Source organism: Mytilus galloprovincialis, chromosome 1, assembly GCF_965363235.1.
Source record: "Mytilus galloprovincialis chromosome 1, xbMytGall1.hap1.1, whole genome shotgun sequence".
In the NCBI taxonomy this organism is placed as follows: Eukaryota; Metazoa; Mollusca; class Bivalvia; order Mytilida; family Mytilidae; genus Mytilus; species Mytilus galloprovincialis.
In genome coordinates, this window is record NC_134838.1 from 5,196,185 (window position 1) to 5,219,241 (window position 23,057).

The window sequence follows — 23,057 nt, forward strand, 5'->3', positions numbered from 1 at the left end:
GTGACTTAGGTCCATCTTATGTTTTTGAGAGTCACGATTTATGCAAGTTGTAAAGGTTTAATTATCAAGAAGGTAAATCTAATGTTAGTTGATTAATTTGAGGAGAGATTTCTAAATACTTCTGCACTTTTCTGATGCTATCAGACGACTGAAGGCCGCAGTGACCTTTATACCCTACTCATGTAATATGCAGTAGAAAAAGGAAAAAATACAAAACTCATTGGTCAAAAATAAACTGATAATGCCACGGCAAAATTGAAAACGACAAGAAGTCAAACAACACTATACAAAACACCGCATAGAAAACTAAAAAGTGAGCAACATCAACCTCAATAAAAACGTGTTTATGTAAAATAAACGTATATTATAATCAAATATATCGACTAGTATGTCAAAATGGTATATGTACAAAAATACTTTTGAAAATTGTTAGGAAACTCTGGGATTTTCTGGATTTTTCTTTCATCTGGAACACAACAACTCCAGAATTAAAAACTACAGATGTCAATTTACTGGAATACATTCAATCTATTTTACCGAAATGTACTAAAAAATAGCAAAATCAACCTACGGGTAATTGTGCTTTGGTGAAGTGGAACCTTAGATTTTTCATAATTATCAACAAATACCAACAGATAATAAAAGAAAGGTGTGTTACTTTTGGGATGCACGTTTAAGGTTTCTTGATAATGAAATAAAGAACACAGTTAAAAGAGGAAATCGTGAGTAAAAGTTGATTCTGAAATAGGTCGTCTCTGAAACTACTGGACCAAATTTATTCAAACTTGGCAATGATCATAATTGGAGTATATAGTTTAAAAAATGTGTCCAATGACCCCAATTGTTGGCTGATATCTCTGAAACTGAATAATTTAGAACAAATCTGACATTATGTAAAAATGTTGATCAGGTTGAGATCTTCCTCCCTACAATTTTCAGACGAATCAGACTAGTTGTTTGTTAATTCAAAGGACATTTTGCAGATTTTGCTTATTACCTTGAATATTATTATAGATGGAAATAAACTATAAACAGCAAGAATGTTCAGCAAAGTACGGTATACAAATAAGACCAACATTGGTAATTGGCCCCTTAGTGACTTATTGCCCGTTATAGTAAATTTTTCGTATATGTGTGTAGTCTTTACAAAAGAGGGACGAAAGATACCCGCGGGACATTCAAACTCATAGACTGAAAATAAATTGACAAGGCCATGACCAAAAAAGAAAAGACAAATAATTGTACACAAGAAACATCATAAAAAACTAAACACAAAACAACACGAACCCATCCCAAAACTGGGGGTGATCTCAGGTGCTTCGGAAGGGTAAGCAGACCCTGCTCCACATGTGTCACTCGTCGTGTTGCTCGTGTTATCACAAACCTGGTAAATAGCCTTATTCGGTAGGTCACATTCATGAAAAGGGAAGGGGATTGTAATTACGACGTAAGGAACATATTCGATATCATCTGTGAAACGATTTCATTGATAAAAAGTTCACAAATAATGAATAATCCAATAGAACGTGGCTGCATCACAGACAGCTCATTAGGTTTATTCAGAACGAGGGGGAATTAACAACATATCCCGAGGGACGTCTTCAAAGATAGACAACCGGATTGAAAAATGGAAAGTTGTCACCGTCAATTGGAAAAGATAATTTATTGAGGTAAGTTTGGAGAGACTTTAAAATAGTCGAAATTTTTCATTTATGATCAGGAAGAATTTATTGTATTTCCCAATGCGCGTTGCATTTTACATTTACTAGTTTGCTAGTCAAAACTTATGGATCCTATGGATTAAATTTAGACAAACCAATGTAAGGGTTGACAAGGGTATATAAATATGATTATCCATGGACTTTTCCCGTCTGATAGTAAATAAAGTAAAACAGTAGTACACCGCTGTTCAAAAGTCATAAATCGATTGAGAGAAAACAATTCCGAGTTGCAAACTTAAACTGAGGGAAACACATACCATAAGAGGAAAATAACGAAACATTAGAACACTAAATTGCAACAAAAACATACAATTTTTCATCTGATGAGTTAAGTCTTTTTCAACTAATTTTTATAGTTTGTTCTTATGTTCTACTGTTATACCACTGGCTGCCCAAAGTCAGGAGCCTGTAATTCAGTGATTGTCGTTCGTTTATGTGTTACATAATTTTGTTGTTCGTTTTTGTTACATAAATTAGGCCGTTAGATTTCTCGTTTGAATTGTTTTCATTGTCATTTCGGAGCATTTAATAGCTGACTACGCGGAATGGGTTTTGCTCATTGTTGAAGGCCGTACGGTGATCTAAAGCTGTCATTTTCTGTGTCATTGTGGTCTATTGTAAAGAGTTGTCTCATTGGCAATCATACCACATCTTTTTTTTTTTTATATAAACAATGCAACAAACAAAGAAACGAACTATAAGATAACAACAACCATATTCCTGAATTGCTACAAGACATTTTAAGAAAACTAGTGGGTTAAATCTGGTTTCGGTCTAGCCAAAACTCCGCGCAATGTTAAATATACAGTTAAAATGATAAAATTGCATGACGGGAATACAGTACAAATAAATACAATACCACCAAAAACAGAGAAATATATAATTAAATAAAATAATAGTAAATTTCGACATGTTAACCACAGAATAGCAACGAATAACTAAAATTAATTTAGGACAGTACACAAAAACAGCTTAACGGTTACCTATACTTGTTATTGTCTGTGTCACTTGGTCTCTTGTGTAGGGTTGTCTCATTGATGCATGATGCATACTCAGCAACATCCGGTCAAAAGAAGAACGTTGAATTTGATATCTCATTGAGGATGAGAGAAGAAATACGGGCGATATTTTGTCGACATAATGAATTTTTTATGCGACTGTCATACAAGTGAGAGGTTTAGCTAGATAACCAGATTTAATCCACAATTTTATTACATAAGGAACTGTCTGTACCATGTCAGGAATATGGCAGCTGAGGTAATCTATTCGTTTGAGGTGTTTGAGTTTTTGATTTTGCCATTTGATTTGATTTCCGTTTTGAATTTTTTGTGATTTTCTTATTTACAGAGGAATCCGTTGGTGGACTGTTACAAGATCAACTATCTATTTCTGTCTATGTAATATAACCTCAATTTGAGTGGCAGTCTAAAAAAATGTGCATTTCGTTCCGTCTACCTTCCTTGCAGAACCTGCCTATTGTGTTTATTATGATTGTGTTTTTTGTGTGTTTGGAATATATGAATCATGACATTATGGAAGCAACAATCATCCATTCAAGTTAAGAAATTTACAGTTCCGAAATTGACAAAATAAAATCTGATTGAAAAGGTAGAGATAAGCAAATGTTTTGTAATTTTAAAGTACCTGTAGTGGTTTTGAAAAATCAGATTATAAATGGGTTAATTATAAAATATATCCCATGTGAATATAGGAATACGTGGGTACGAAGTGGGACACAGTTGTTTCTATTATGATACCGACTGTTTGTTGAAAAACATGTCTACCAAATGTTTATAGAAAAACTATGCAATCAGTATTCGTCTCAGTTTTTTATGTCAATCTTACATGTTGTTTAAATCAGAGTTTTTATTCTTATAATCTTAAAATGTTTATAAATGTATTTTATTTTGTTCGTTTCAAAACAGACGATTGAATCAACTGTAGAGATTTTTGCGAAATAAAGTTGGACCTTAAATTTTACTTTGCCTTTAGTCTATTTATACAAAATAATGGTGAGGAATACATGTGAGTAGGAAAGCAAAGTGAAATATTTGGCTTTAAATCTAAACTAAGAAATACACGTTTGACATTTTGAACTCTCCTTGTCTTTCTTTTGCAACAAAATTTGGTCAAAAATTTGGTGAGGCAGATGCCTCCCTACCTCAATTTGGCACAACTTTTTTGGAATTTTGGGTCATCAATGCTCTTTAACTTTGTACTTGTTTGGCTTTACAACTATTTTGATCTGAGCGTAACTGATGAGTCATATGTAGACAAATAAAATGCATCATAGATACCAGGATTAAACATTTTTATTAACGCCAGACGCGCGTTTCGTCCACAAAAGACCTCATCAGTGACGCTCTAATCAAAAAATATTTAAAAGGCCTAATAGAGTACGAAGTTGAAGGGCATTGAGGACCAAAAAACGCGCGTCTGGCGTATACAATTATAATCTTAATACCTTTTATAACTATCAATAGAGGCTACACAACTTGAGGGCATTAAATGATTAATTAGATGATCCCAAGAAATTCAGGTGAAAACATATAACGATGCAACATATGCAGTAATCAAAATAATACAAATAATATGACCAAAAAAAATCAATAAAACAAAACAATCAGGAGGATATTTTTTACTGAAAAAAATTAACAAGCAATTTTCCAGTTTACCGTCCCATGCTTAATTAAGGTATTCATGTCATGAGGTCGTTTTGACGATGAGCATATCTCATGTTGCTTCTGGTGACCTTCTGACGTAGAACTCACATACTGGATGTGGAACACCGGCTAAAATAATAATAACATGTAAAATGGTGACTTTACTTAAAAGAAAAAGTAATAAATGATATCAAATTTCTAAACTAATCAGGAAAATATGTGAGCAGTTGTTAGTTATGTTATTAGATTGGTGTATTGTTGACTTAAACTCCAATTAAATCTTTTATTCGTACATCCTAAAATAAACCTTCGATGGCAGCCTTGTTTGAAATTGAGTCTAAGTCATCTAAAACTTCAACGAAAGGAGAATGTGGCAATTGCAGTACCAATCAAGATTTGGTGTCTTTTCAGATATGACGTAAAAGTCACTCTCAGTTCTTGAAGACACTCTTTTTGGATTAAAATGAAAACATTATGACGAACTTCATATAGACACCACCACTGCATCATGTGGTAAGTAGAGAACACTAGAAATATTTGAATCACAAGTTGAGTGTTTATGGGAGAGTTTTTTTAATAAACAATTATTACTGAATCAAATCAGCATTACAGGTCGGCGAAAATATAAACTGTCATATTAAATAGTGTTTAAATTATGTAACTGGTTTGATTTGTAAAGGTGTCTATTTCAATAATAGTGGGAGATATCATGGAAATAATTGTGCAAATCATGATACAAGCATGAAATTTGGTATAAAGGTTGATTAAACGAAAAATTTAAAAAATCAGTTGCTGGCCATAAAAAAAAATCCATTTTTTCAAGATGGCCAACGCTTATGTTGCAAATAGCGTCATATCCTATTGGCAGCATTTTGTAAATCCTTTGAAAGCAGTGTAAAGGTATAATCCAATGTAAAAAAAAGGTAGATAATAGTTCCTAAAGTACGAATAAACAATACATAAATGATGATAAAGTGACTTCCGGTTCCACAATGGCGGCCAAAAATGTTAAAAATGTCAAATTTTCTTTTTCTTCTAATTAACAAGAGATATCACCTACCTTGCTAAAATCAAATACCTAGTATGGTTAGAAAGACAGGTTGCTTATCTTACATTCATCTGACAGTTGACAATACAGAACCCCGTACAAGGAAGGTCAGAATGGTAGAATTTACAGTTACCAACACAGCTGTATTTCTTGCATCCGCATTTCAAAACTTCCTGATATGAGTATGTAACGGCAGCCAAAGAAATCAATTTTGGTTTCCAACTGTCATTGTTTTTTCTTCATCCAAATCCAGTGTCCATGAATTGGTACGTGTACCTGTCGAATGCACAAATCCGATTGAGAACACCACGATATACTGCTTTTTTATGTGCTCCGGAAGAGAATCTGTAGTAGGCGGAATAGCATCATTAGATCGTTGCTTCCTGGCAAATAATTTAAATCGTGCCTTGTTAACAGCAAAAGTTGATATTGCCAGATACTATTAAAAAAAATGCTTCTATGATGTCCATGTCGGTGTCTTCATAAAAAATTACCTGACCTATTAACTTTTCCACCAACTGCTGACACAGAATGCATGGAAGGAAGGAAACACAGCTACATGTCATGAACAGGAAGCCATCGAAATTCTTTATCCCTTCAAAAACCTCTCCAAAATTTGTCAATATCTAATATTTCGAATTATGTCATTCCTAATACTACTACATCTGTGTCAGTACTTCTTAAAATAACTTTTATCCACCATTTTCAGCAGCAGAGTTATCATAAACAAACATCCGTATTGAAATTCCAAAGACTATTTTCACCTTGAGTAAAATTAGCATTTTTATTAGTTTCTAGAGCAGCAATTTTGTCGGTGAGAAACTTTAACAATTCCATTTTCTTGTCATCTTCACAAAGACAATTACTCCAAACCCTTTGCGTTCTACCCGAACCAACAACTTTTCGTCTAGCACCAGCACCTTGCCTTTATCTTATCCCAGACTTAAAATTCTTCATTTAGTAACCAACAAATACAATGTCTTCTCTTGAAAACTTATCGATGCAATATTTTATACAAGGCAGTATGACACCATTTGCATAGTCATCAAATATGTGTGCACGTAGTTGTCCTGGAATCCCTCAACGATAAATGCGTCAGAATTTGGATCAGTTAATGGCAAATCGCACATTTTTTCAAGTATATATTTGCTTCGATTTAATTCAACTGTTTAAAAGTGACATCCTTAGACAAAGACAGAGGATTAATTTGGTTTTCATGGATAAAGTAATCTTACAAGTCAAACTGTCTCCTTTGACAAGAAATGTAAATTCTAGAAAAGAGATGTCAATTACTTTTCATGTTCTGCAGTTTTTTTGACAAGAACATTTCCAGTTGGTTTTTTTTACATCTATAATAGTAAATTGTTCTTTTTTTTTCTATCTTGTTAGTAAATCGGGTTTTCCTTTGTTTTGCATTTGCTTCAAAAAATCTTCGTATTGTTTGGACCCAATAACTTTGAGTTTATATACATATCTTACCTACTTCAGAGTTAACAATTTCATTATATATAATTTGTTTCGAAATGGCACCGTCTTACGCCAATATTTTCATGGGCAAATTAGAAAAACAAATTATTGTAGCATCTCTATCCAAACCTCTGTCTTGGTTCCGTTTAATTGATGATGTTGACATGAATTGGATTGAATCCCAACAAAAACTGGATGATTTCATCAGACATGCAAACAACGTCAATCATTCAATAAAATTTACGTATGAAATTTCCGACTCTAAAATATCTTTCTCAGACACAACCACATCTATAAAGGACGGTGTCATATCAACAGACCTCTACTGTAAACCCACAGATAAACATCAGTACCTTTCTCCTCAAAGCTGTCACCCTAAGCACTGTACAAATAGTATCCCGTACAGTCAAGCTCTCAGAGTAAAGCGGATTTGCTCCTATGAGGAGGCTGTCACGAAACGGTTACAGGAACTTCGCGGATTTTTGCCAAACGAGGCTACAAGAAATTGGACATAGATAAGGGGTTTGCCCGCGCTAACAATAAAAGCCGCAATGACCTCTAACAGTACAAACGGAATAGGCGCAGCAAAATAGTCCCGTTTGTTCAAACATACAATCCAGCCTTTACTAACCTTTTACGTTTGATCCGTGCCAATTGGCACATTATTGCCAAACACCCTAAATTATCCAAGATCTTTCCCAATCCTCCTGTCTTAGCTTTTCGGAGACCATCAAGTCTAAAACTTATTTGTAAAAGCTGACGTCTCCTCAAATAAAAGATGTTCAATTGCAGAATGGTGCAAGTCATGTGGTAACAGACGTTGTCTGACTTGTCAACAAATACTTAATACTCAAACATTTACTTGCCACTCGACTGGGTCTGTGTACACTATAATTTGCAATGTAACTTGCAAAACCCAGAATGTTGTATACCTCCTTCAGTGTCGATGTGGCATGCTGTATGTTGGCGAGACAGAGTAACCATTCAACAAACGCATGAATGGTCATCGAAGTGACTACACTTGCAAGCCCGACCTACCCGTAAGTCGTCATTTGAGATCACCTGGGCACAAACAAGCTGATCTCAAAAACCTTACCATTACAATCATAGACCACAACGAGGGTTGGTCGAAGGTCGACAGAGTTGCTCGGAATAGATTTTGGATAAGAAAGTTGAGGACAGTTTCCTCAGAGGGCATAAATGAAAAAACATAGAATGAGTCACTCATTTTCCTGTCATCACTTGTTTCCAGTAACTCCGGCTTCCGTACTTACTTTACAGTTTGAAAATTTAAAAAAAAAAACCAGTTTAAATCACAGGGCTCCATTCTTTTGGGATGGATGTATAAGTACGTAGCCACGTTCAATTATATTACTTGATTAGATAAAACTTATTTTTCTAACCATTATTAAACTGCTATTCGTTTGGGAGGCTTTAACATGTAGTTTCTGTTGCAATTGCCCTACCGTTGTCAAATTTGCGATATTATACCAACTTGGATCGGTTTGGGCATTTTTGATTTTTTTCTTTGAGGACTGCCCTCCGTGCAGTTATAACATCTAAACTGTCACAACCTTTGGCAATTTAGAGTTGTGCCAGTTCACATCGCAAATAACTATTTTTATTTGGCATATCTTTGTAATCTTTGCGCCGTGTTTGGAAATCTTAAAATTGTACCAGCGTCTGTGGTGTCCGCTTAAATTGTATATACTTTCAAGATTTTGATAATGCTCTAATTTGAATATATTGATATGATTCATTTGACATCGTGATATTATTGAAGAAGGATATCTGTTATCCGAAATATCTAATATTTGTTCATTTTATAGTTATTTAATGGTGATGTTGTACGCTTTTTGACTTGTTATATATTATATTTTGTAGTGTTCAGAATCATATTACATGATCCATCGCCCTGTAAGATTAATCGTTGACTATTTATTCAGTCATTTTATATAGAGAATAATACATGGCAAAATCCGTATCATATGTCGTATCATCCCGAGACATCAATATTAGCCCAAGGGCCTTTGGGCCCGAGGGATGATATTGGTTGAGGGTGATACGGCATGTGATACGGATTTTGCCATGTATTATACACTTTATCATATATTTCAACAGAAGAGTATTATATTATATGAACTGTTTTCTGATCCATAGCACTGGGTTACCTTCAGTTCTACTTTTGTCTTGTTTCAAAGGCCTTAAAAGAACTGCTCAATTACTTATCCGAAGCACCTGGGTTACCTTACAATTTGCGTGCTGTTGTTTTAAAAATATTTTGTTTATTATTGTATTAATTTTTGTGTATTGTATTTTTCATAGTTGCATTTAGTGTGCCAAAAAATATGAAAACTTGACGTTCGTGACGTCACATACAATATGAAAACTCGACGTTCGTGACGTCACATACCAAACAATGACATCATTCAAAAAATTTACCTATTTTGAGGGAAATTTTTTTTAAGCAAAAAAAAACCAAAAATGACTATGTAAAAAAAAAAAAAAAAAAAAAAAAAAGTAGGGGTGTGATAAAGGGTATGCGATAAAGGGTAGGGGTGTGATAAAGGGTATGTGATAAAGGGTGAGCATCAAAGTTGCGCGATATGGATTAAACAGCAGGCTATTTATCACATATGCAAAACTACTGTATTTACTACTAAACATATGATAAATATATATATACATTGAGTTACTTAGTTATTGTCTCCATTTGTTTTTGTTGTTGTTATATGTCACAAACTGTCAAATTATTTGGCATTAAAACTTTGAATTGAATTCAATTGAATTATAAGAGTCAATTTTTACAAATCTGACGACTGTTCTAGAGATGGATTTCCAAATATGTTCATCACTTTAGACAGCCTTTGACGCTTATCGAAAGAAATCCTTTTGTGTATACGTAGAGTCTTCATGGTGTCGTTCATCCGTTGTAGAATTACTCAAACCACTAGATCTTTCAAATTCATCTACCAATTTACTGACGTCTGGTCCAGCTACCATCCATCGTTTTATAAGGATCTTCGGTTAAACCTATGACAAACATCGCCCTTCACAATTGCATTATTCTGTTTTTGTGCTTGGTCAATTGAGATATTAGAAAACAATTTGCCGGTCTTACGTAAATGAAATTACCATTTGAACATAGATCCAAATAATATGCCGTTCTATGTGTTGCAATATCTGCTTCAGTGAAAGCACATGTTCATCCATTAACGGGGTATCACTCAATATATCATCCAGAATTTCATAACAAGCCAATTCAATGTACAATCCACCAAATATGACGATTAACTTATCTTCTCCATAATAATCTGAACATTCCCACTGAATTTGATTAGCCAATACCAAAAGTGGTTGATCTGCAGCTTTAATTGATGTTTGCTTGGGGTTTAGAAAAGTTTTTTTTTTTTTACCTTATCCATCGAATGCTTGGTCATTGCAACTGAATGGATGTGTTAAAAAAAGTGACAGCATAGATGTTACACTAGCTTGAATAAATGAACATAGATTTTTTTGGGCAATGCAATGACGACCAAGATATGTTTACGAAATCCAAGTCCTCGTCTGTTAAATGAACTACGATATGTACGATTTACATCAGTGTGCCCTGGTAAAGCGTGCAAATCGGTCTTTGTGTCTATAAATAGTTTGCGCATGCGCAAAATTGATAAACGCATGTGTTTCATAACCTTTTAATACTGTTTTCAAACCAATTCATAATTTCATTAACAATCCAAAAGCAATAAGTACCGTATAGCGGGTTATTTTCGCGGGTGTAAAATTTCGCGATTTTCATTGAATAAATAATACGAAATATTTTGGCGGTTATTATTTTGGCGGATTGAAAACTTTTATCAATACCTTTGTATGTACACTTCTAATTTGGAGGGATTTATTTTGGCGATTTTGCTGTATTCGCGAAAATAAGCCAAAATGTACACCCCGCAAAAATAACCCGCTTTACGGTATATAGTGAATAGTTCAAATGTTAATGTGTGAATTTTGTTACATTTTCGGGCATGCGCAAACCCTGAAATGTCAAATATGTATTCCTAGTATATACGTCACAATTGAAGGAATGCAGCAATCAAACCTGATAATATTTTTTTAATAAAAGAAGGTCAAATAAAAAGTTTGACAGAAAAATAAGTATTTTCGAACTGGCAAAAACAGTCATGTTTAAAAAAGGCCGTGGCCATATTGAAAAAATGATTTTTTTTTATGGCCAGTATTTTTTTCTTAAAAAGTATATAAAAATGATACTTCGTGCTAATTTTCATGCTTGTATCATCATTTGCACAATTCCCTCAATTTTGCTTGCTAATATCTTCCACTATAAGGCAACTATACATTAATTTCTGTGCCATTTGGTCTCTTGTGGAGATTTTTCTCATTGACAATCATACCACATTTTCTTTTTGATATATACTTATTTATGTATACCTTCCTAGCATCAAAAAATGGTTTGTACCGGTTACACTCGTTAAAATCCATACAGGATTCGTTAATGGCGAAGTCAAAATCGCCTACAAGGTCATTAAGTTGGCTAACATCGTTCTTCAGTCCGACAGCTAAACCATTGCCGTGTGCCTCTGTAAATTTATTTTTAAAGGTCTCAGTAGAAAAATATAGTGTATAACACAAGAAAAAATTTATTGGACCGATGAATTTTAGCACACATTGTTTTATCTCTTATTTTATCAATACCTTATAAATGGTTTGTGCCATAGCAGTAACTAACTTCCCATCGAACTAGAGATAAAGGATACTACAGATACAGTAAAGTCGGCTTCATATCTTGACTTACATCTGGAAATTGACAATGAGGGTCGGTTGAAAACAAAACTTTACGACAAAAGAGATGATTTCAGCTTTCCAATTGTGAACTTTCAATTTCTAAGTAGCAACATTCCAACAGCACCTGCATACGGGGTATATATCTCCAAATTGATAAGATATTCCCGTGCTTGCATTTCCTATCATGATTTTCTTGATAGAGGGTTGCTGCTCACAAGGAAGCTATTTAACCAAGAGTTCCAAATGGTGAAGTTGAAATCATCCCTTCGTAAATTTTACGGACGCCATCACGAGTTGGTTGACCGTTATGATATAACCGTTTCACAAATGATATCGGATATGTTCCTTACGTCGTAACTACAATCCCCTTCCCTTTCATGAATGTGACCTACCGAATTAGACTATTTACCGGATTTGTCATCACATAAGCAACACGACGGGTGCCACATGTGGAGCAGGATCTGCAATATTGTGTTGTCATTTCAATGTTATATTTAACTTTGCCATTAAAGTGCGAGGTTTGGCATGCCATAAAACCAGGTTCAACCCACCACTTTTATTCCCCTTTAAAAGTGTCCTGTACCAAGTCAGGAAGATGGCCATTGTTATAATATTGTTCGTTTCTGTGTGTGTTGCATTTTAACGTTGAGTCGTTTGTGTTTTCTCTTATTTTTGAGATAAGACGTGGCACGGTACTTGTCTATCCCAAATTCATGTATTTGGTTTTGATGTTATATTTGTTATTCTCGTGGTGTTTTGTCTGTTGCTTGGTCCGTTTCTGTGTGTGTTGCGTTTCGGTGTTGTGTCGTTGTTCTCCTCTTATATTTAATGCGTTTCCCTCGGTTTTAGTTTGTTACCCCGATTTTGTTTTTTGTCCATGGATTTATGAGTTTTGAACAGCGGTATACTACTGTTGCCTTTATTTACCCTTCCGGAGCACCTGAGATCACCCCTAGTTTTTGGTGGGGTTCGTGTTGTTTATTCTTTAGTTTTCTATGTTGTGTCAGGTGTACTATTGTTTGTGTGTTCGTCTTTTTCATTTTTAGCCATAGCGTTGTCAGTGTTTTTTAGATTTATGAGTTTGACCGTCCCTTTGGTATCTTTCGTTCCTCTTTTATTCCACAAATTGGGTAGGATTAGTAAAATGCTATAAGAATTATAATGTATTTTTATAGGTTGAAAATCTAAGAAGTAAAAAATATCTTTTTTACTTATTATCTCCACAATTTTGAAGAAGATTCCTTATGTTACAAAGAATTAACTATTTACATAGGCGACAATGGTAGCCTTTTTTTGCTCCTGCGTTTTTACAATCAAAGATCCATTGAAAAAACTTTCGAATTCTGAATTATCAAATTGAAATGGTAAAACACATATTGTGCCGCAGCTTTTTTGATAGAAAAATGGTATTTTTAAGGATACTCAACGGTTCCGGAATTTTCGAAATAGTATGAACGAAGAACACCCCTTGCTAAATTTGGCACAGAAAATGTTGCTTGTTACAGAGAGTTTTCTCTAAATTTCTCGCTATTTCTATACAAATGGCCAACACCCATTTCTCACTATTTCAATTTTGATTTTATATTTTACGTTACTGTTAAACAATGGAAATCTGGTAGGGTGTATTTTATTATTTGAACCCTCCAAGTCAGCTATGACATAAGAATACTTTGGACTTTCCTTTACTGTAAATGTCTACCTCCAAACCTGTTTGAATGCTCTTCAACGTTTCATATGTCTATGCTTCCAAACTTTTGGTCTCAATTGTACTTTATGAAGGTTAATTACGAAACGATGTGTGCATAGTTATTAAAGGTACCAGTATTATAATTTAAAACGCCAGACGCACGTTTCGTCTACATAAGACTCATCAGTGACGCTCAGATCAAGATAGTTATAAATCCAAACAAGTATAAATTTAAAGAGCATTGAGGACCTACAATTCCAAAAAGTTTGTGCCAAATATGGCTAAGGTAATCTATGCCTGGGATAGGTAAACACTAAGTTTTCGAAAAAGTTAAAGTTTTGCCAATAGGAAATTTATTGAAATGACCATAATATTGATATTCATGTCAACACCGAACTGGGTCGATGCCACTGCTGGTGGAGATTTATTTCCCCGAGGGTATCACCAGCCCAGTAGTCGGCACTTTTGTGCTGACATGAATTATCATTGATATGGTCATTTTTATAAATTAACTGTTTACAAAATTTTGAATTTTTAAAATACTAAGGCTTTTCTACCTCAGGCATAGATTATCTTAGCTGTATTTGGCAAAACTTTTAGGAATTTTGGTTCTCAATACTCTTCAACTTTGTACTTTATTTGGCCTATTTAACTTTTTTTCGAGCGTCACTGATGAGTCTTATGTAGACGAAACGCGCGTCTGGCGTATATACAAAATGTTGTCCTGGTATCTATGATGAGTTTATCTACTTGGCTGGTGATACCCTCGGGGACGAAACATCCACCAGCAGTGGCATCGAACCAGTGGTGTAAATCAAAGGTACCAGGATTATTATTTAATACGCCAGACGCGCGTTTCGTCTACATAAGACTCATCAGTAAAAAAAAAGTTATAAAATTATAAAAAGTTTTAATGAATAGGTGATATCTACCTCTATATTCTGATATCAAAATTAAGTTGAACATCCTTAAATGTAACACATGAATACTTAACTTGAATGTTGAATAAAGATAAAATTGAGAATGGAAATGGGGAATGTGTCAAATCGACAACAACCCGACAGTGTATATCGTTGTTCAATAGCCCTAATTCGATAATTAAGCAAAAACAAATCTGAGTTTCGACTAACGCCAAAGGAAACACATCAACTTTGACACAGTATTGCAAATTTTAGACAAGGGTAAAAAGTGAGGAACGTCGGCAGTTGTCCTTTCGGAATATAAATCTTCATATATAAATGTATTACCTGTCGCTAAATATCTGTTAAAGTCCAATTGATCATCTGGTGTTAAATGAAGCCCTGCTTGATTCTGTGAATACCCATCGACATTATCCGGATCTACACCATCACAATGGCGTGATTTGGCGTATGCAATCCGATCCCTCATTATATGTCTTACACTGAAAAACAACGTAATGATATATAGATATAGGAAGATGTGGTGTGAGTGCCAATGAGACAACTCTCCATCCAAATAACAATTTATAAAAGTAAACCATTATAGGTCAATGTACGGTAGGAGTCCTGGCTTACACCAAACAACAAGCTATAAAGGGCCCCAAAATTACTTGTGTAAAACCATTCAAACGGGAAAACCAACGGTTTAATATATATATATATATATATATATATATATATATATATATATATATATATATATATATATATATATATATATATATATATATATATATATATATATATATATATATATATATATATATATATTATTATTTACAGATCTAACATTGTTGGGTTGATGTTTAGACGAGTTGTTTATATAGATATATATATATATACAATTCGTTGTTGGGTTAATGTTTAGACGAGTTGTATATTTTTACAAAAAACGAAAAAATTAAAAAAGCTTTTCCCTACAGAAAAATTCCTGAAAAGTAAAAGACAGCCTTTAAATCTTAAAAAGATTTTAACAAGGGCTAAGTTTTATGACCCAAATGGATTACAATACAACGTTTCAAAATGTAATGACCCTAGATGTGGTCTTTGTGAATATATGGCAACCGGCCCGCAAATAACATTGAAAAACGGCCAAACCATTGTTCCAAATGCAGACATGAATTGCAAAACGGAAAACCTTATTTACTGTATTGTATGCAGCACTTGCAAGGAATGGTACATCGGACAGACTGGTAATTCAATTTGTCAAAGAGTTCGTGTTCACAGACAACAGATACGAGATCCATCCACACGAATGCAAGATGTGAGTGAACAATTCGAAACGTGCAGTAGTGGAAAATTTACCGTATATCCGTTCTATAAAATGAACGAATCGAACAAATATAAAAGACTGGCAAAGGAAGCACACTTTATAAAGGACTTTCAGCCAAAATTAAACGAATCTACGTAAACACGTTTGATTTATCTCCCCTTACCGTTATTGTAACGTAATAAACGTTACCAACGGCAGTGTCGTCAAGGACATTGTTAAAACGTCGCCTGAAGATTGCCAGAAGGCATGAAAGCGCTAGTGACAATATTTTAACGAACTGTTATTATTTGATGTGAAATGTAGTTTGCAAATTTAAAAAAATATATATATATAACTCGTCTAAACATCAACCCAACAATGTTAGATCTGTAAATTTGCTTTCGCAAATTGTTTGTTCTTCCCTCGCTGGGATTCGAACCCATGCTACTGTGATATCGTGACACCAAATCGCCTGCACTGCAGCCGTCCCGCTAGACCACACGACCACATGGGCTCTACATAATAAAGCTTTCGGTGGCCGTGTGTTACCTTTCCTCGTCAGTTTTAATCTAGCGTCGTACTACAGTACATGATATATAAGGCATGGAGATGTTAGTGTTACAGATCAGCTCAATTATCTATAGTAAAGGATCCTACAAATTAATGTAAGATACAGTCACAGAAAATAATTATATTTAATACTAAACAGAAAACAATTAACTTGTGGCCACGATGTTATGCCACAAACATTAAGTGTTAATAATTTTTTGTACACCAGATCCGGATTTCGACAATAAATGTCTCTTCAGTGATGTTAGGGATCGAAACTGTATTTGGACGGCCATATAAATTGTACCCTCATTTTTAGATAGACTCTTGAATTTTAAGAGTCAATATAGGATGAATGGATCATATAAACCGGAGGAAAAATATGATACAAGCTCAAACGAAAAAATATAAACGAGTCTAAATTGAAAACTAACGTTCAAACCTATGATTGCGTTGGATAAAAACAGGTCGCACAACTGATGTTCTTTAACCCTGCTGACTGCCAAATAAAATTGATCACAAGATGTAACAAGATGGATCTTAATATAAAAATTTAATACTAAACTGAAAAAAATTTACTTGTGGCCACGATGTTATGCCACAAACATAAGGTGTCAATATTTTTTTAGTACACAAGATCCGGATTTCGACAATAAATGTCTCTTCAGTGATGTTAGGGATCGAAACGGTATTTGGAAGGCCATATAAAAAGTACCCTCATTTTTAGAAAAAGTACCCTCATTTTTTATATCAAAAGCACTATAATAAATGTTCTTGTGTATAGAAATATACCGGAAATGTTGGATTTATTAGTAATCTATATATATATATATATATATATACCAATGGCAGTCAGCAGGGTTAAAGAACATCAGTTGTTCGACCTGTTAGTCAAATGCGTTTTGTTTAAATATACTTTTTCACTTTTTTGGTCTTTTGGAAAATGTTGTTTGAACTGTTTTTAGACCCTTCTACAACGAAATTTGTTTACATGCACACGTATATAAATTGCGGTTTTTATCCAACGCAATCATAGGTTTGAACGTAGTTTTCAATTTAGACTCGTTTATATTTTTCGTTTGGGCTTGTATCATATTTTCCCTCCGGTTTGTATGATCCGTTCATCCTATATTGACTCTTAAAATTCAAGAGTCTATCTGAAATTAAGGGTAAATTATATGGCCTTCCAAATACCGTTTCGATCCCTAACATCACTGAAGAGACATATATTGTCGAAATCTAGATCTGGTGTACAAAAAAAATATTGACACCTTGTGTTTGTGGCATGACATATTGGTCACAAGTTTATCGTTTTCTGTTTAGTATTGAATTTATATTAAGTTCCATTTTGTTACATCTCGTGATCAATTTTATTTGGCATTCGCCAATGGCAGTCAGCAGGGTTTAAGAACATCAGTTGTTCGACCTGTTAGTCAAATGCGCTTTGTTTAAATATACTTTTTTCACTTTTTTGGTCTTTTTGAAAATGTTGTTTGTGCTGTATTTAGACCCTTCTACAACGAAATTTGTTTTACATGCACACGTATAAGAATTGCGGTTTTTATCCAACGCAATCATAGGTTTGAACGTAGTTTTCAATTTAGACTCGTATTGAAATTTGTTTTACATGCACACGTATAAGAATTGCGGTTTTTATCCAACGCAATCATAGGTTTGAACGTAGTTTTCAATTTAGACTCGTTTATATATACGAGTCTAAATTGAAAACTACGTTCAAACCTATGATTGCGTTGGATAAAAATCGCAATTCTTATACGTGTGCATGTAATACAAATTTCGTTATATACAACTCGTCTAAACATCAACCCAACAATGTTAGATTCCCTTGCCGGGATTCAAACCCAAATCGCCTGCAATGTAACCGGCACGCTAGACCGCACGACCACATGGGCTTCATGAAAATTTAATTGATCTGTAAAAATAACATCTCCATATAATTTAGCTGATCTGTAAAAATAACATCTCCATATAATTTAGCTGATCTGTAAAAATAACATCTCCATATAATTTAGCTGATCTGTACAAATAACATTTCCATGCCTTATATATCATGTACTGTAGTACGACGCTAGATTAAAACTGACGTGGAAAGGTAACAACCAGCCACCGAAAGCTTCTTTTTATGAAGCCCAGGTGATCGTGTGGTCTAGCGCGCCGGTTACAATGCAGGCGATTTGATGTCACGATATCTCAGTAGCATTGGTTCGTATCCCGGCGAGGGAAGAATAAAAAAAAATGCTTTCACAGATCTAACATTGTTGGGTTGATGTTTAGACGAGTTGTATATACAGAATGTACATTACCATGTATCACCATCACTGTTGATGATCCAATCCGATGGATAAATCTGTTGTAGATTTGTCACTGGTTCAGATGTACTTATAAAAATAATTATTTCTGTGACTGTATCTTATATTAATTTGTAGGATCCTTTACTATAGATAATTTAGCTGATCTGTAAAAATTACATTTCCATGCCTTATATATCATGTACTGTAGTACGACGCTAGATTAAAACTGACGTGGAAAGGTTACACCCGGCCACCGAAAGCTTCTTTTTTAATGAAGCCCAGGTGGTCGTGTTGCCTAGCGCGCCGGTTACAGTGCAGGCGATTTGTTGTTACGATATCTCAGTAGCATTAGTTCGTATCCCGGCGAGGGAAGAATAAAAAAAAATGCTTTCACAGATCTAACATTGTTAGGTTGATGTTTAGACGAGTTGTATATACAGAATGTACATTACCATGTATCACCATCACTGTTTGTGATCCGATGGATAAATCTGTTGTAGATTTGTCACTGGTTCAGACGTACTTATAAATATAATTATTTATGTGACTGTATCTTACATTAATTTGTAGGATTCTTTACTATAGATAATTTAGCTGATCTGTAAAAATTACATCTCCATGCCTTATATATCATGTACTGTAGTGCGACGCTAGATTAAAACTGACGTGGAAAGGTAACACCCGGCCACCGAAAGCTTCATTTTTATGAAGTCCAGGTGGTCGTGTGGTCTAGCGGGACGGCTACAGTGCAGGCGATTTTGTGTTAATAATTAGCCTATTATTCATTACCAACATAACTATCTTACTTGTTGATTTTGTAATGAATTTTTTCATTTACAGTTACTCTCTATCTACGAAAAAAGTTAGATAACAATAATCATTTAAGAGCAACACCTCTGTATTATGTCATCTAATGATTTTGCTATATGGGCTTTTTTGTGATTTTGTATGACAAACATGTTTTCCTCTTAACAATTTCTATCTATTTATTAATGTTTTGAAACAAGAAATTTAGCTAAACATTAAAAAAAAAAAGGGTAGACCTTGAAATTTTAGGATCATATTATATATGATTTCCCTTTTATTTGTAGTTTTCAAGGTGTCCGTTTTATTTTAATCCATGGCTGCAATGTTGGTTGATTGTTGAAATAAAAATAAACACGAATTTTATACTAGATTGCCCAAGGCATGTAGAGATCATTTAGGCCAACTTTGTTTAAAATTGATTCCGTAGTTCCAGAGATATTCGAATAAGTTTCCGACAACAAACGACGACAGTAGACATTTAGACTAAACATTATGTATACATACTAAATATTTCTTATGTCAACCCATGTCTCGCCTGGCCAGTCCTTATTAGGAACCCCAAGTCCATCGGACGGAAACTTGGCGGCATCATTTCGCCAATCTTCTTTCGTTCCAGCAGAAAAGTAACATATAACCTTTTTCCCTTTCCTGGATTCGGAGAAAACATATTACAAAGAAAGCTTTGATACAAAATATGAGTTGGCAAAAAACTTGTTATGTCAAATTTATGAGTTGCATCTGGGAATGTATGTTTACAAGAAATAATGACAACGTGACTGACTGTTTAGAAGACATAGAATGAATAGTAAATCAACAGTGTTGTGTTTCTGTTGTGTCGTAGTTCTCCTCTTATATTTGATGTGTTTCCCTCAGTTTTAGTTTGTAATCCGAATGTTTTTTTTCTCAATCGATTTATGATTTTAGAACAGCGGTATACTATTGTTGCCTATTTGTCGACCAAGTAACCGTGAATCAATAATGCAAACCTGCAAGAAAAATTCCAAATAAATTGTGGTATCAAATTCATTATAATTTGAAATTGCATAATGTTTGTATACTTTGCAACAGATATGATTTGCTTTTTTAGCATTATTTTGTCTTTTTCATTTCTAGATAATTCATCAAAAACCCCACCTGCCAATTTTTTTCAACAAAAATAAATATCTTGTCTGCCTGCAATAATATGACAAACCTGTGGAGATCTTCAATGATACTTGTATGCACATCATACAAATCAACGACAAACATGTCTCCATGAACATCCGTGTTGATATTATGTTCGGCTATCACATCGTTCCAGCTCATGTGCTGATGTGGACGCCACCACGCTGCTTGTAGAGAAGAAAAGCACAAAATCAAAATTACCAAAGTTGGCGACATTTTCAAACAAGTATATTCACTGTAAGGTGTCTTTGCTTAATGTTTAACTTTCATATCAGTCGGGACCTCTGGTTACATAACAGGGTTACAACCTCTCGGTAATTTTATACATAGCTAGCAGATAGGGCACGTTATGTAAGTTAAGTCATCGTTTTAGTCCAAATAATTATAAAATAGCCTTTCACGCCCTCCTTGTCATGAATATTAATTGGACTGGTATTGTGAAAATAATTGTTTAAAGTTCGAGATTGAATGTTAGTCACGTCAGCGTCGCTTTTTTGGTGTTTGTCGTTGATGGAATATGTTCTGTGATTGTGTCGACAATTAAATTATTTTTTTGTGCATTTCTCTGTGATAAGTGTACTTTTTTGTGTTTGTGTTGTATTTCTGTAACGTAATGTTGTAATTTGAGCGATATTGTTTTAACATTGTCTTTTCTAGAAATGTCATATACCATTTCAGGAATAGGCAGTTGTTATTAAAAAGTTTGTCTCTCTATATAACAAAGAAGATGTGATGTGATTGCCAATGAGACAACTCTCCGCAAGAGACCAAATGACACCGAAATTAACAACTATAGGTCACCGTACGGCCTTCAACAATGAGCAAATCCCATACCGTATAGTCAGATATATAGGCCCTGACATGATAATGTAAAACAATTAAAACGAGAAAACTAACGACCTAATTTATGTACAAGAAATGAACGAAAAACAAATATGTAACGCGTAAACAACGACAACCACTGAATTACAGGCTCCTGACTTGAAACAGGCACATACATACAGAGTATGGCGGGGTTTAACATGTTAGTGGGATTCCAGCTCTCCACCTAACCTCGGACAGTGGTGTAACAGTACAACATAAGAACAAAGTATCAAAATATGTTGAAAATCAGATGGACAAAAATACAAATACTACAAATAAAGGTGGATGTGGCCGGGTACTAGTACATCCCAACAACAAAAAGACACTTAAAACAGATCTTAAAGTACTCGATATGGTGGCATTGTTTTTGTTGCACTTCAGTGTTTCTGTTGTGTCTTTGTTTTCCTCTTATGGTTTGATATATTTCTCTCGGATTTAGTATGCAATCTGGATTTGTTTTCTTTCAATCGATTTGTGACTTTTAAACACCGGTTTACTACTGTTGCCTTTTCTTGCGGTTCATAAAATATGTGTAGTACAAGATTTCCTAAACCACTGTGTATAAACTAACCGGTCAAAAAAATGTTTGGATTCGATCGTTTCTAATATTCGGCACGGCGACGGAATATCAATAGACAGAGAAAATATAGTTTTCTGTTTATCTATTTGTTATTTTTATCATATCGAAGCATACATATACATACACAACTATTTTCTATTGGGAGATGTTATATTTTCTTCAACCGTTCTAGATTAACATACAAATAAGTAAAAATGCACGAATGGAGTTACCTTGGAGATTGCAAAAGAAGTCACTTTGAGAACCTCAATGCTTTTCTTTCTAAGTATGAAACGAAAGTAATGGGTTATGTCAAAATGGAAGCACCCGGTTTCGTCCTATATTTCATCCGACAGAACCCGGTTTTATCAAAGAAAAAATGCATAATCACATAACATAATTGAAATTCAGAAAACAACTTATTATTTATTTGAATCTATGAATACTTGAATTCCAACTTTAAAATTTACTAAACCAAAATCAATTATCGTTTTTTTATGGTTCCATCAACAATGTTCATTTTATGTGATACTTTTATTTAATTATTTATCTTAAAAACCTTTAAAATAAATGTAATAACGATTAATCCAGCAATCGCATTATATCAGTGCGTACTCTCACTCTTGTATGAATAACTCATTTATATTTTTGTTGAAGTTATTTTGCCCTGTCTGATTACCTGTTCATATGTAATCCTTAATTATGAATTGTTAAACAATTTTGTTTATTCCAGTACGATGCAATCTTGTTTTGAATTCTTGAATGGTTTTAGCTTTTAGACAATGTATACGAATAATTCGACTTGGTCGATATCCTTACAAGAACTGTTGACCTTTTTTTGCGTTTTTGCCAATAAATTACATAAACTGTTATCACAGATATATGTCTCACTTTTATGTAATTTTTATTATGCAAATGATGAAATTAAAATACTTTGACAAGTTACATAAGTGAGGCAAATATTCAAAGTCGATGAACTGACTGAAGGTACATGGTTGAACAATATCCATGGAGATGAGATGTGTCAATGTTGATACATAAAAGCAGTAGTTAACCGCTGTTCAAAACTCATAAATCCATGGACAAAAAACAAAATCGGGGCAACAAACAAAAACCAAGGGAAACAACTGCATACCAAATACCATTGACTTATTATAAGTCGTTCCCTTTAAGCAAACATAAACACAACCATTAACTTGTAAACT

General features: G+C 34.0%; 1 protein-coding gene across 1 annotated transcript; it reads right to left on the reverse strand.

Moving 5' to 3' along the window:
- Nucleotides 1-4,343: 4,343 nt before the first annotated feature.
- On the reverse strand, nt 4,344-20,714 carry LOC143063646 (uncharacterized). The gene is made up of 5 exons (XM_076235900.1): nt 20,458-20,714; nt 19,770-19,913; nt 14,634-14,788; nt 11,346-11,494; nt 4,344-4,513 (listed from the first exon to the last, which is right to left on the reverse strand). The coding sequence occupies exons 1-5, from the start codon at nt 20,643-20,645 to the stop codon at nt 4,373-4,375; spliced, it is 777 nt and encodes a 258-aa protein (XP_076092015.1). The 5' UTR covers nt 20,646-20,714; the 3' UTR covers nt 4,344-4,372.
- Between the last annotated feature and the right edge of the window lie 2,343 nt (nt 20,715-23,057).

What these genes read in the sequence shown, in the direction of transcription:
- LOC143063646 (XM_076235900.1), bottom strand. Translation starts at nt 20,645, where the DNA reads ATGTCGCCAACTTTGGTAATTTTGATTTTGTGCTTTTCTTCTCTACAA. An exon ending in ATCATTGAAGATCTCCACAG is followed by an intron (nt 19,914 to 20,457) that starts GTTTGTCATATT and finishes CTCCGAATCCAG; the next exon opens with GAAAGGGAAAAAGGTTATAT. An exon ending in CATTTTTTGATGCTAGGAAG is followed by an intron (nt 4,514 to 11,345) that starts GTATACATAAAT and finishes TTATTATTTTAG; the next exon opens with CCGGTGTTCCACATCCAGTA.